This window comes from Neodiprion pinetum, chromosome 4, assembly GCF_021155775.2.
Source record: "Neodiprion pinetum isolate iyNeoPine1 chromosome 4, iyNeoPine1.2, whole genome shotgun sequence".
NCBI lineage: Eukaryota > Metazoa > Arthropoda > Insecta > Hymenoptera > Diprionidae > Neodiprion > Neodiprion pinetum.
In genome coordinates this window covers 30,471,802-30,486,707 of record NC_060235.2, presented here as the reverse complement: position 1 = coordinate 30,486,707, position 14,906 = coordinate 30,471,802, and the positions used below count along the sequence as shown (strand labels likewise).

The 14,906-nt window shown below is 44.4% G+C and overlaps 1 protein-coding gene across 14 annotated transcripts in view; it reads right to left on the bottom strand.

Moving 5' to 3' along the window:
- inaE (inactivation no afterpotential E) overlaps positions 1-14,906 on the bottom strand; it is a 45,978-nt gene that overhangs the window by 17,143 nt on the left and 13,929 nt on the right. For all 14 annotated transcript variants that reach the window (XM_046623146.2, XM_046623147.2, XM_046623136.2 and 11 more), the window contains one exon: positions 911-1,122. In XM_046623146.2, coding sequence (XP_046479102.1) covers positions 911-1,122 — 212 coding nt within the window. The remainder of the gene's footprint in view (positions 1-910; positions 1,123-14,906) is intronic.

Below are 14,906 nucleotides of genomic sequence, written 5' to 3'. Positions count from 1 at the left end.
TTCGGGGGTGTAAGACAAACGAAATCCCAAGGATCACCGGTGTAAGACAGCGGCCGGATTCCAATTTTGAAACTGTCTTCATTTAGTTATAATCACCCTCGTGTGCGTTATTAACGATCGATCTGAAAATCACCTGTAACGTGGCAATACAGCTGGCGTAGCTATATGTGTACAGTGACGATTGAAGCATTCGCGCCGTTTCCAAGCTTCTGTGCTTTCGAAATTTCGAATCGAACCATTTTCCAAGTTACATGGTCGATATACCATGGCTGTGCTGTAAGATCGCATCTACCTACCACGACGGTTTTTACAGTGCTGGCCCTTGGCCAAGAGCAAATCCGATAGTCTGGAATGAACAAACGAAGCGAATATTTAGAAGCACTATACGCTGATCGATTCGAGCAGCCCGGACAACGGGAAATCAAATTAAACGGTTATTTGTCTTGTCGTGTTTCGCCGTGCTCCGCATCGTGAAAAGAGAAAACCTCAAAGACTAACTCGTTATATTCGGTAACTTTGATCTGTGAAACTGATCTTTCATCCGCTACCGTTTTTTGAGACACTCTAAATGAAAACGGCAGTGGTTCGTTGGAAATGGAACGGCAGTGTAGTACGATTAATTAAGGGCGGATTACTCGCTTCAGCTCCGACACATAAGGAGCCGATCGATCCGCGAAATGTCAGCTAATGTCACTTTGTCATTTAGGGTTTAATGGATAATCCGATTTGCGGGGGAGGTGCAGGTGGGCATAATAACTGCGTTACCCAAGGTTCACGGAGCGATTGTGCGCAACAAAGGGCACGGACTCGCGGAGGACGAGAAACGGATGAAAAGCTCCTCGAAGGCATTTCTTTCAACTACATTACGTCGCGTGTCCTTACACGACGAACCACGAAGAGCGAGACTTACACAGGCGAAAGTAGAGATAGTACTGCATCGGCGCTCTCGGGGCGGTGTCCAAGATGCTCCCTCTCATCGCGAGGACGGAGATTGACAGCTCCACGACGATCGAGATGACGAGGATCACCATATATCCGAGGACGTATTCCCACAGGAGCCGTACGCAGCTCACGTTGCGGTCCCATTCCAGGACCCCCAGGAGGACGCTCAGCACGATGACCCTGCAGGAAGGCAAAAGGGGATAAGAGTTGATCCTGCTTCTTTTTTTTACAACGGCAATGTTCAATCGAGTAAAAAAAGTTTTGTTTCCTCAAAAAAACTTGCAATTTTATCGGTCCATTTGTCAGAAGAAGAAAAGGAAGAAGAAGACCGGAAAAATAATCCAATTCCGCGTGTTCCTGTATGAAGAAAGAACGATGCTACATCAAATTCACCCAAGTCACTCAACAATTAGAGTGAGTTCTAGAGGGTTGTCAAGGTCCGGACACTCACTAATACGCCTGCATGCAGAGTGTAGACCACAAATTATACCGCAGAGCATGTAGAGTCTGACCACACTCCGTGTTCACGGATGCTGGGAAATTCGATGCCAACGTTTCAACGTTCGTCATGACGGATTGTCTATATATATATATATATATATATCCTCCGTCCTCCTGTATATATATATATACACACACACACACACACACACACACACACACCTTTCAGAATGCCTTGGTATAAAGTAATATGGTATCGGTAACTCTGATGCGCGGATAGAAACACGCAGCTGCCGCACCCCTTGGAATACGGAATTTCCTTCTCAAGAGGAAAAACGACTGCAGAATTTAGTGTCGTATCAGAAGTATGATGAAATTGCGGAAAACACTTTGGCCGAATGGAATAAAAGAATCGCTCGGATGATTATCAAATGAATCCCGGGATGAAATTGGTTTCTTACAGTCACATTTTCTTCAGCTGCAGTGGCGGTTAACCGGATCAATCCGGGGAAAAGTTTATTAACAAGAAATTAATAAAATTGTACAGGATGCGTATGCCACAAAGATTGTTTACGTTGATTGTCTGCGAACGATAAACTTTTATTCGAACAATCAAGCGTGATCGGCGTATCTTGAAAAACAATCAAATCGCGTTGGCGGAGTTGCCCAACACTTTTGTTTACAGGGGAGTAAATAAGCAAAATTGGTGATGATCAGAAGTAGAACACAATATTCTATACAAAATTCTATAAGTAAAATATCGATCGGTTCGGCATTTAATTCCTGAAGCAAAAAATTTCCAAACAAGAATCAGCCTCCATTTTTTATTTGAAATTTACATTTTGCCGCAGCAAGAATTATCGAGCTTTTCTTCGTTGTCTCGTACCGAGGCACGCTGGCGGAATCAATCTAGTCGACTAGCTTCCGACACACAAGGTCTCGGAGTCTACGGCTTCTCGAATATCCAGTAGGGCATGTTCTACAAATTTTGTCGTGAGTTCTGCTCGATCGTGCGTGAGACCTCCGACAGCGACATTTACGACATTCCCGTTGTGAGGCCAGCCGTGTAGCAGCACTGAATTCGCTTAAAGTAGATCTTCTTCCGATAACTCGTACAAGCATGTACGTTCCTTGTACGTCATAGGTGAATTTGAAACAATCCAAACCCTGTATTATTCGTTTCGTAATTGATGCAGCTTTGCTTAAATAAAAGAAGCAAAAAAGATCGACTTCGCATCGTTCCACAAGGTCGATTTTTCAACCAGCTGCAAATTTTTACCCTGCAAATTTCGGCACCTGGTCGGGGGTATACGAAAAATCAAGGAATTTTCGTATCATATACAACGAGCGAATAACGAGTTTAAGTGAGGGCGATTAAATAGAAGTCCATGATGCAAAGTTTGAAACTAGAAATCGTGGTGAACGGGTTTTGAAACATTAGAGGTCAACAAGGTAGCAGAAACTTTGAATAATCGGCATGTTTGGATTGCATTTGAGAGTTATGTTTACGTAAATATTATATAACTATAAAGTCGCAGCGGGAAAATAAAAAATTGACGGTGCGGCCCCTCGTAAAGTCCCCTCTTCGGAAAACTGAATAAGCAGTTTATTTTCATCTACTCAACAGTTCCGACTGTTTAACAATGACAAATATGTATCACAAGTGGGTAGGTAAACCAATTCTGCTAAGACCAAAAATACCTTATATACAAGTGGTCACAAATTGCCTTCACGAACTTTCGTTCCCCCGCAATACAGTCGGGCTCTTTACTTCAAGAGCTATTTAGTTCCCGACCATTTTCCCAGCAGGCTCTTAAATTTTTGTTGAACCATTCTTAGTTAGCCAAGGATTCACTTGAACCTTAAGGGCTGAAGATAATGGAGCAGTTTATTTTTGAAATCCCACTTCCTCGCGAAATTCTTCTACTAATTTAAGGTTCCGTACCTCAATAAGAAAAAACGGATCCCTTATAGGATCACTTTGTTGTAGATCCGTTCGTCTGTCTGTCTGTCTATCTGTCAGGACCCTTTTTCCCAGGAACGAGTAAAAATATCGAGTTGAAATTAATATCAGATACTAAGGTCTACGATCCCTTGGAGGTGTAAAAAATTCAAGCTTCTAAGTTAACTCAATCAAAAGATACGGCCATTAATATCAAATATTTCGATAATCAAAAAATCACTCATCAAAACCTATAAGGTACTTCCCATTGACCCATAATCATGAAATTTGGAGAGAGGCAAGGTCTCACAGCACTAGTAAAAAAAAAAGTCCAAAAATAGTGAATTCGTAGTTATATCATGCAAAAAAAAAGTAATTAAGTTCTTACAGAACCCTTACAGCGCGAGTTCTACTCTACGCTTGGCCGATTTTTTTTCTCTCCCTTTTACCAAATTAGATTTTGATTCAACCGACTCTGATTGTGAGTAAAAAAATTTCCCAGCCGACGTGTTTGCCCAACTCTCCGCTCTCCCGCTAAATTATATACCTGCGTTGACAACGGACCGTTGAATGCCGTACACGCGCCGCTAGCTCGCAGCTTGTCAAATTACCACTCAACACATTGCGTATTTTGACAAATCGGGGCCGCGCACAGAACCCTCGCAACATTTCGCCATTTGCGGAGACCGTTACGCGATGCAGGACTCCACGACCGGCGTGTGTATGTGACTGGAACATTCACCTATATATACCTATAATATTATACCTACATCATATTATAGCGCTTCCTGCAAACCGAAGGAAAATGGAACGCAGGAACGTTCCAGGCCATATAATTTCGCACCGCATTCGCCTAGTTGACAAAACTACCATCTTGTCACGTACCCGCGGTGTATCGAAGAACGTGTCTCTGGCAAAAGTGCGGTTTTATATGGGACAGAATTTGCCCCCTGTCCCTCCGTTTCATCCCTGCAAGCCCATTGTCCGTTCGTCATCGTCGTTTTGTCCCCGGAATATAAAGGTGACTATAACGCGACCACGAGCAAAGGCTCGTTCGTTTGACAGCTCGCGTTTGATAAATTGAGCTAAACTAACCGTAAAGGTGAGCGAAATTATTGCGGAAAATGCCTCGCAACTCCCAAGTTCCATCTCGTTAAAATCAATTTGCCGAAGCCTGCCCCCCCTTTCTGGAAGAACCGCCGCACTCATCCCGGTACTCGCTCCGAATTCTATCCTTCGGGGAAGACCCATGTACTACCCGAAATGGCGGTGCGGTAGACCAAAAGTAAATTTATGAGCCGGGAGCTTCGGCCTTGGATGATACTTTGGTGATGAATCCTTGTAAGCTCCGAGGAACACTTCTACTCAATTCTGCATTATACTGTAATATAGGACGACGAAACAGATTCAAATTTTGCAAACTTTGCAAGCATCGCCAAAATGCACGTTTTATTACCTGCACTCGGAAAAAGTTTGTCTGATCAGCATGAAATAAATTTTTTCTACGTTGCTTTATACGTTGTAATCCGTCGTAATGTGCTTTTCGCAAAAAGCTTTGAAGACAAGGTTTGAAACCGCGTATTTTTCACCATTCTTTACATGCAGAATACGACTTCGTTCCAATAACCTGGACCTGTGATTTTTCTAACGATACTAGTCTACATCTGCTTGATATTCATACGTGCAGAGGCACGTTTTCCGTTTACCTTAGAATTTTTATGTTCGAAAAATAGGATAAAGGAATGTGAATAGAAATGAAACACAAAATTTCTGACCCTCGTCAAAACATTCGACACGCAATATACCGAAAATAATTCCACAGCAGTGTTACCTATCGAATTGAAGGTGTAAATTTATATGTGTTTCCATTCTCAGATTCGTATGATTTTTGTTCCGACAATTTGTTATTGCGAGATAAATTATCGACGCGAGTGGCTCCGGATATTTAATTCGCTGTTCCCGCAGTGCAGTGTAAAACAAATCGACACTATGCGATGTATTTGACGGATCGTTTATGTATATCAAACTTTGCAGTATCTGCGGAACAGCAAAGTGCTTGGGATAGACCAGAGTGTGCGGGGAAGAACAATTAAGGAAAGAAAAATAGAAAAGCGATAAGAAGAGAGCTCTGCTTCTCGTTATACCAAGAGTTGCAGAGTTAGACTTATCAATCGTAATCGACGTCGATAAAGAGGTCGCAAAACCGATTACAAGATTACTTACTTTGAATAAGAAGATGTAAGTGGATCGAAAACTCGGGCAGCGAGTAGATGTAGCCATGAGTATGAAAAGTCACGAAAAAAATTAAACAAAAAAATTGTCGTACTTAAGAATAAGGGGGAATACAGTTGTATAACTTGGTAAAAGTTTAAATCTCAAGAGTTGCGAAAAGCCTGAAAGGTTGATAATGGAAACTAAAGGCGAAAGCTCTAGCTATACACGTACAAGCTTGTACAAGTTGGGCTTCACACGAGGCGTACGAATCGATCACTGTATAAAAGAATTGTAAGTATATTTGTCTAAATGCTGTTGTACCCATAAAAGTGCGATTAAAAGCACGTGGAAGCTTCATGCTAAGTGCTATTTGATGCAATCACAATTTTTTACACTCAATTATCTTCTTATTCTAATTTTAATTGTTCATTTCGCAGTTATCTACCATTTAAGAGAAATAGGTACACGGTTGATAGTATACATACATGTGCCAGTAGTATGTGAAAATTAATTTTTAAGATAAAAGAAACGGAAATTGGATAGCTTCTTTTACAGTACGATAAGTAATAATTAAATAATTTCTTCGATTTGACAATAACCATACCATTGTACCTGAGATATACGCCGTGTTTTCAAAGACATCAAATACCCTGCATTATTAAAATAAACACACACCTGTGACATTATTCATGATATTGACAAAATTGCTGTGCGTAATAAAATAATTATGTCACTAGCGCAAATCTCGTGGTTTTTCGGCAAAATCGAGAATCCAAAAATAAGTGACGCAGCCTAATTTACGACTATTTCTCTGAGCGCAATAGCACAAGCATTCGCTATATACGCCACAGACGATCATATTTCAGCAACTGAAACCGTACGCTTTCGGACAAAGACGAAATAAAAAGAGGTCTGCAATGGTCGAGTATACATTACTTCGCAAGCTGCTATTTTATTGTTTCCCTTTTTCGTTTGTCTCTCTTTTTGTGCCACGTTAGCGTCTAACTAATTTTATGTTCTCCATGTATCACCTAAGCCAAACGATCCTATCACCGATGAGCTGTTACTCACCATTGGGTTTAATCGAATGAATATAAATGAACACCTAAACGAACGAATACAATACATCGAATCCAATAAAATGCACTGTTCAACAATTTCCCCCAATCATACGACTATTAAAGAATCGAGCGGTGCATCAGATGCTTCGCAATGCGTGCAGCAAAGTACGGTGCGGTATAACAAGTCCGTAGAGAGACAGTGCGAGGCAAACAGGTCCACAGGTGTTCGAGGAAAATCGGAAGCATGCCGTTCACGCGGTCTCACGGATGTTGCCCTGAAACCAGGTGGGGATTGCGTGCAAGGGGTGGCTTGGAGCGGAGCGGATTGCACTACGGGGTCGGATCGGAGGAATAGGAAGCAGAGGCGGCGATGCGGGGGTAGCGGCGGGAAGCGGGGAAACCGGGGAGTCGACGAGTCGTCGAGAGAGACGGCAACGCGAAGGGATGCGATGCGAAGGCTGGGGTTGCGTAGCGGCTATCGATTTGCCTTACACCGGGGTAACGGCGGCGGTATAGTCACGGTGCGACAACCCACCCAGGCGTCGCGACGCCCGACGCCTGACGTCCTTCCATGCGGCCTGCCTGACTGTGCCTACTCTCGCCTCCTTTTCCTCCTTTCCCGGCTAATCGTGACTATAGCGACCCCTGCGCGGAAAATGCGCCGCAATACCGTTGCGAAGGAGCGAAGGGAAACCGCTTGATTGAATGTGTTTGCCGATGAACCGATTGAGTTGAATCCGATTGCGAGAGAAAGATTGCAAGTAATCGAAGAAATTTGAAAATTAAATTGAAATTAAGTCAAGTAATGATCCTTTTCTCGTTTACGTGATTCGGTACATGTCGATACTCTGCGGTGTTTCTGACTGTTATATGTATAATACGAGTTGAGAGTGTGCAGATACTTGCCAAGATTTTACTACATCGAGGAATCTTTCTTAGAAAGCTCTCTCTAATGGGAAAGAGATAGAGAGAGAGAGAGAGAACAGGCAGTGGAGGAAATATAATTATGAGAACTTTTGGACGTCGGAAGAGGTCGACTCGGTGGGGGAAGACGGAGAAGCCATCTTACGCAACTCGGTTGAAAATAAGAGGTCATGGGATGAGAGAGAATTTCCGTGAAGAAGTTACAGGGGATGAAGAAGTAGATGATTAAGTTGTCGATTTTTTTTAGGGTGGATTCAGGTCGCGCGAAAAAATCGTGTCTCGTTTCGAGTACAAGCAATGAGCAGATTACACCTAGAGCTTTGTAGAGAAAGAGAGAGAGGTAAACAAAGCAGCAAAAGGATTAGCTAGATATAGTTAAGTCAGCGACGACTTACTCAGTCGGTCTGGATCCTTCGCCCGGGAAATTCAAAAACAAATCTATTATGCAAGAACGAGTGAAAAGTGAGAGTGAAAGATAAATGAATTTTCACAGAGATTTCGTATCGAAACGAGAATGAAAACCGTCGACGTGCGAGTGACAAATGGCATTGAACAAAGAATTAGAAAGGCAGAGAACCGCGAGGACAGGGAAGTATTAAATTTCGTAACCTCTGACCTTTGCGAAGGTTTAAGGACGAGGCTTTCTTATCCTTCAGGCGGTGTGTGCGAGATGCCGAAACTGGACAAAGGTGAAAAGGGCGGGAACGCTTTGTGCATGCGTTTAAGAAAAACGGCGAGCTATAAATTTTCACCGAATGGTTGAAATATACATTTCGTGAAAGACAAAGGATCGTAGCCTGAATCCAATCGTCGCAACTCACACTTTCGCAAGATTACCACGACGATTTTACACGCAAGTGACGCCGCCAAGGAGCACAATTTCCGCAAACTGGCAAGGAATGCAATATATAGGTATAATGTAAAGTCTGGCGGAACGTTAATCGAAGTCCTGTCTCGGAGTTGGGTGCAGGATAAGAGAACCCGGTTTCATCATCGGAGAGATTTGTCCTCCGCGTCCCGAAATCTCTGGGTCGAGTAAATGACTTCACTCTATCCTCGGCTTGAGAATAATACGGGGTTCGAATGGAGAAAGGAAGAGGGGCAGGAAAGCTGGCGAAGGGTTAGAGCATATCCATTTCTGGTTATTGGCTATCGGCTACTTTCACACCGGGTATCGTGAAGCCCGGTAAATACATGGTGCGGACTTGGGGTGCCGACCGAGGGAGCTGCAAGATTGCTCAACTCCCTGTGAGAAATTTATGGAGGCCAAGATCTGATTTTACGATATACACCCGCACACCTTAAATACCGAAAAAGCTCGTCATAAGCTCCGAAGGCACTCGGATCTGAATCGATTTTGAAGGGAAGGCGAACGGCATGCGATACCTGATTCCGTTCGCGTTCTTGTTTTCCAGGAATGCGCTCACCGTCATCCCTAAACTTAACTGGTCCAAGGCATTTCGGCTAAATACCTTCGCGTTTAAGCTGCCGCAGATTTTTCGTCAAGGTTCGAACTGCGAGGATTCATGCGGCACAATTTAATCGACTTAATTCGCTTCGAAAGGAGCTATTAATAAACACAACAACGAAAGAGTCTGAATCTTGTTTTTCTGTGCATAAAAGATCTGATTTTGAGAGGTAACCTTAAACGTTCCGAGTTACGAGTATAAGGCAGATATATTATATACATGTATACGCGGTTATCACTTAATAGGCAATCCACGAAATGGCGAACATAAAAGAGTCGAGCGGGTGAAATCAAGTAGGACATCTTTCTAGGACAGTCGTGTGGGCTTGAAGATCGACCGGTGGTGATTCCCTTTGGCCTCTGGCTAAGAAGGAAAAAAATATATTATGTACGTAATAAGTCAAGTCAAGGATAAAACCTGCCGGTCAGTATTGCCCCATATTATCTACGAAATCGTTCCTTCAGCGTGACCCAAGAGAAGTTAAGAGAACTTGAGAGAGCCACAAGATCCCTGAACGATAATCAAGTTTTAGTTTTATTTGTTACGACGCTGGCTGGCGGGAATTGCAAGCATTCGTCTTCCGTCCATACCTACCCTATCCACTTCTCGAGCGAACCTTTCCCTCGCGAGACCCTAATGAAAAAATACATCCGTACGGGGAAGATGAAAGTCCCAAAGGTCACAATCGGAAGGTCGGCGGCGGGTCTGAGTTCGAAAGAGGCGAATTTCGGAGATGAAGTTTCACGGAATATTGAAATTTTAAGAACGACGAGGATACGTCTTTCCGTGTGAGTAATTCCCTGTATTCTCAATACTCTTTCGTCATCCTCTTCCCCGCCTGCTCTTTCTTCTCTCAAATATACATATATCCCTCCTTCTCCGGGGAGAAGCTTTTCATTGAAAATTCACGTCACAGTGTATGCGAAAAATGTATTACAAGGAGAAAATTTAATCTCGTTTATCAGAGTCTGAACATTTGAAAACCTCCAAATTGTACAACAGCTGCACGTATCATCCGTAGATCGTGAGATTATGCAAATTTTCATTCAGTTTGCTGTTTCTACAATATTCGCACGGTCGAAATTTCACTTTTCATTTTTAACGTTTCTTCCAACGCGAGTTCATATGGTTCAAGGCTATCGTTGCCATATTTTAATCAAGCTACAGTGCCCGTTGAGAATGACAAGAAAAAGACCAGCCCTTGAGCCCCAATTGCCTCGTATCGACAGGGTGACAAATGGCTCGGATAACGGGCCCTTTCTTCTACACCGGTATCAGCCGCACACCCGTTGCGTCTGCATTCCTCTACATCAACGTCAGGCCTGGTCCCTCGTGATCAGTACAATCATGTAAACGGGGGAATTTCGGAAGAGACGCGATGCCGTGTAATCTGTATCCATTGCAGCGGCGAGACGTAGCGCGTATTTATGAGCCGATGAGCGCGTGCTCGGAATAGATTAAATCATACGTAAAAACGTATTTTTTTCATTCATTGAGGAAGGATCGAGCTTCGTCACCGAGTCCACGTTATAGTTTCGAATGGGGCTGTTTTTGAATCGACTATCAGCTTGAATCTGGCTGGCTTATTCCGAGCAGCCCTAGAAATGTGCTGCAGTAGCTCCGACGTTGTGTAAGTAATTATTTTCCGTCCGTGCGGGGCGTAATTTAATTAAACATTCCGTACGTACAAGATCCGCAACCTCTGATTACGATCGGCTGGATCTCGAGCTGCGATCGCTTGTCATTCGTGTACCTATTCAAAATTCGCAACAGCGCGTCCTTGCTAAACGATGAGTTTACAGAATTTAACATCAATTTGCCAGCTCCGTAATTTTTCCAATATTCTGCACACACATCCGGCCTTAGATTTTACACGGCTGAATGGAGACAAACGTTGCTGTTATCGATCACTTCGAGTTAGTGGCTTCCACATCACTTTTCACGCCAATCGCTCGATCCTCTGGATAAAACGCGAGCGGTGCACTAACACGCGTACAAATTACGGTTACGAATGACCAACAATCCCGTTACCCAACAGTGACGATGTAACGAATTGTAGAGTAATTAATCGTTTGGCAAATTCTGTATTGCGAGGAAATTTTTACGTATTCGCTTGTTGCAGCAGAAATTCATTATCGATTACGCAATGCGGTTATTACTGAGGTTTCGCAGTGCCGCGTAAATTATAAAATATTCCTCTCTCAACCGATTGCCCCGATCCTCATAGACCATCAATCAGACCGCTGCAAGAGAAATGGCTCCTGCTCCGAGCCGGAGGACCAAAAATTTATGGATTCGTATTCCCGAAAGGGGAGCGAAAGTCGCAGGGTGCGGGTGTAGGTATGGATCTCTCGAAACCTCCCGAACCAAAATCATTCACTCCAGTATTCATGAGCTGTATCACAGGTATACATGTAGCGCAACCTCCCTATCCCCGAATTCGCCTGGGTATGGGAATAGAATCACGTGAGCAAAAGATGCTTGATTTATTCAGGAAGAATACTCCATGAAACTCTCATGAGACGCCGACGAGTACGAACAACAAGTCTTACTCTGAGCTAGGGTGAATATTAGGGTGAATTGCATGTAGAAACGTTTGGATTTCAAGGTGAAAAGTCGTTGCCGAGTTGTCTTCGGCCTCACTGCCGAGGCAAAATCTTCGAGGGAGAAAACTTGGTACTCTTTGTAACAGAGCCAAAGACGCGAGCTTCGGAACCGGCATAATTATGCAGTTACGGGCATACGTATCGCTATAATATACAGTTCAATTTTACTGAAAATTAGTTGGATTTACGTATTTATTCTGGTACCCGCTATACTGAAATTTTTATAAATCTACGCCGAGCTATACGTCTCTGACTTTTTCGATTATATACAATGAATAAAAACGTTTATAGGTATTACACATATATCACAGTTAATGTTTTAATTAATCTCATTTGCGCGACTGACATCATTAACTTCAAATGTTTTCATGCAGCTGTTCAGACAACAAAAACCGCAAGAAGAAGCACGGAAATCGATATAAAATTGCAGATTTATTTTCACTTCCAGAACATGTTGACGCAATATTAAAGAAAAACCGCAATACCACATGTAAACGCCGACGGCCACAATTGAGGAACTTAGCCAGCTGTGCGGACCCCTTTGTTTCCTCTTGTAATGAGAGCGGTAAAAAATTTGCGACAGATTACGATAGCTGAATTTGCGATGTAAGGGCTGAAGTAGAAGCTCGCCTATAGCCGGGAAGAAACTCGAGAAAACTCGAGAGATTCGAACAACTATAGTGAACAAGTTTTGAAGGACATTCGAGTGTCCCGGCATCGCGGCAACAAAGTATAAGGGACGTTTCGCGGTGAATAGACAAGTCTCGGGGAAATCCAGTGTGGGTACAAACCGAGAGGTGAACACGGCGCCCAGACACAATGCCGAAGTGAAAGAAAGACTTCACGACGTGACAACGGAGAGAGTCAATGACACTCGAATGTTAAAAGGTGAGCGTCTGCTGGTGCAGGCGGGTTGACCCCGAATGAGCTGACAATGAGTGACATCGTCCCTGCGGTGAATAAGGCGCTGTGACAGGAGGAGAGGCCTATCGGGGTGAAACGTAACCCGTCGTCAGACCTCGTCTGGAAGTCTGAGTAGATATCCTGAATGAGCGCTCGATCGACGCTTTCGGGGTTCGGGAAGCCTCGAGGCGGGATGAATGTGCCTACATCAACGCAGGGAAAAAGAGAGGTAGAAGCGAAAAGGGCAGTTTATGAAGAGAATGCTGAATGTGTGGCCCAGAGCGGAGGGTGCAGTATCAATGATGTCACGCAGCCGGGTCTCTCTCTCGTGAATGAAGGTGCAGGACGCCCGGTGTTCTCATCAACGGAAAACCCATTTTGTAGGTTGAACAGCGGCCCGCTTAATTGCGCCTGCGTTTCGGGCATGAATGAAAGTTTTCCGCGTTCGCCACGATCGCCGGAGCTGCTGGCTGCAACCTTCCAAAATTCAACTCTGAAGGGATGCAGGGTCGAGCCAAGTTTTCAAGAATATTGCTAATCTTCAAGTTTACTAAAACGAATTCCCCTTAACGCGTTAGAAACTTAAGTTTAGTGTAATAATGAGGCAAAATTGTGAGGGAATAAATTTTGCAAAAAAGAGTTCATCGGGTTTCATACTCGGAGTAATATTTATAGGAATGTATTGAACGCAACGAATTGGTAGATATTACCGTTAGTCGAAGCTTCATGTTTATTGTAAAAAAAAAAATTATATTCAATCAGGCGTGCCCTTAACGACAGCATTGGCAAGCCTAACGCGACGTGGCTGCACGCTAGGCGAGAAGATATTGAATTTACCGTTTGTCTGGGGAACCTGATCGTATCTCTCGTGCATAATGACGTTCCATGTCAGTTTGTCGCTAAAAGCCTACATATTCTTCATAACATCACCGGCACTATGGGCGAGGCCTGTTATACATGTACGTACATACCTACTTACGGCAAAAGTATTCCCGAAGAATATTACCAAGTGAAGACTACGCGTACGGTAAAACCCATGGGGTGAAACCATCGCGCAAAATCTCCCTTTTAGACAAAGGCTCGTTTACCATATAACGAAGGGCTGGCTGCGGCATGGCGGCACCCTAGCTTTTGCACTGCAGCCTCCCCCAAGTTCACGAAAATAGAAGCCTAGCGAGTGGGTGAAACGGCAAAACGAGGCGGGGGTAATCTGGGTAACCATTTGCATCGAGCCGCTCCGAGGGTGCGAGGGGCACTTGAACGTTCAACTGTTGATGACGTATCCACTGCCTGCAGGGGTGGCTGCTTTGTCGCGATGCAGCCCCCGGTCCAAAAGCGCCGAAAGCTCGCGGGGTCGGCTCGAGTTTTCGGTCCGAAAAATACCCCGCGCAGCAAATGATCGTCCGCTGTAGGCACCGCAGAGCGAAGCCGGAGAGAGAGAGAAGAATTGGGAGTAAAAAATTAGCGAGGGCCGAATTGATTCTACCCGGCTGATTATATCGAGCTCCAAGTTTGTCTCCTCCGTGCGCCTCAATTCTTCGCGGGGGACCCGCAAGATTGACGATCGTAATCACCCCCAGTACATGCCCCTGAATTTCGTCGTCCTGGCGGAGTATCCGCCGGACGTATAAATATATAGCTATACGTATATATCCTGCACCTTCCCCACCGAAGTACCCCGGGGGTGCGATTAATTCTGGGCCGTTGGATTATTTATTTGCCTGATTACAAGACGAGCCCGCACGACCGCTTTCCGCACCCTCGGCTGTACGAAATCCCCGTCAAGTCACTTTGGAGATCAGGAGAAGAATATCTTGGAGGCTCTCGTCGTCGCCGAGTAAACGGGGGAGCGTTATAACCGAGGCTGAAAGCGGTTATCCGTTAATCGCGCGCGGAGCTTCTCATCGGCACTGTAAACACCCGAAATCGGGGGAGACTCGACGGCCACAGAGACAACGGACACTCTGCGACGCGTGCATTATCCACCAGGTCAATACGGGCACGTGAAAGCTCAAATTCCATCGGCTCTCGTAACCGGGCAGCCGTCGAACGAACCGAGCGTAAAACGAGCGCGTTAAAGATCGCGTCGTAAAAAACGGACCATCCGAGAGACGGATTGTACGTGTAAAGGTCGCCGCTAGTGCCTATAATTGAACTGAGGAAAAATAAGGCGGAGTAGAAACGGCAGGGATTTTTCCTGTTCCAAAACGTGAGTCAACAGCTTTTGAAATTGACGCGATGAAACACTGATGATCCTCGTGACGACGCGTGGACAAGAAAGCTATGCGTACCCGGTTGTATTAACGCGCAAAGCCTCTGGCGGCTTCAGAGACCAAAGACGATGTTTCATCGGTTCGTAAGCCATCGCCGTCGTACGATTCTTTGAATTATATACGACCGTCCA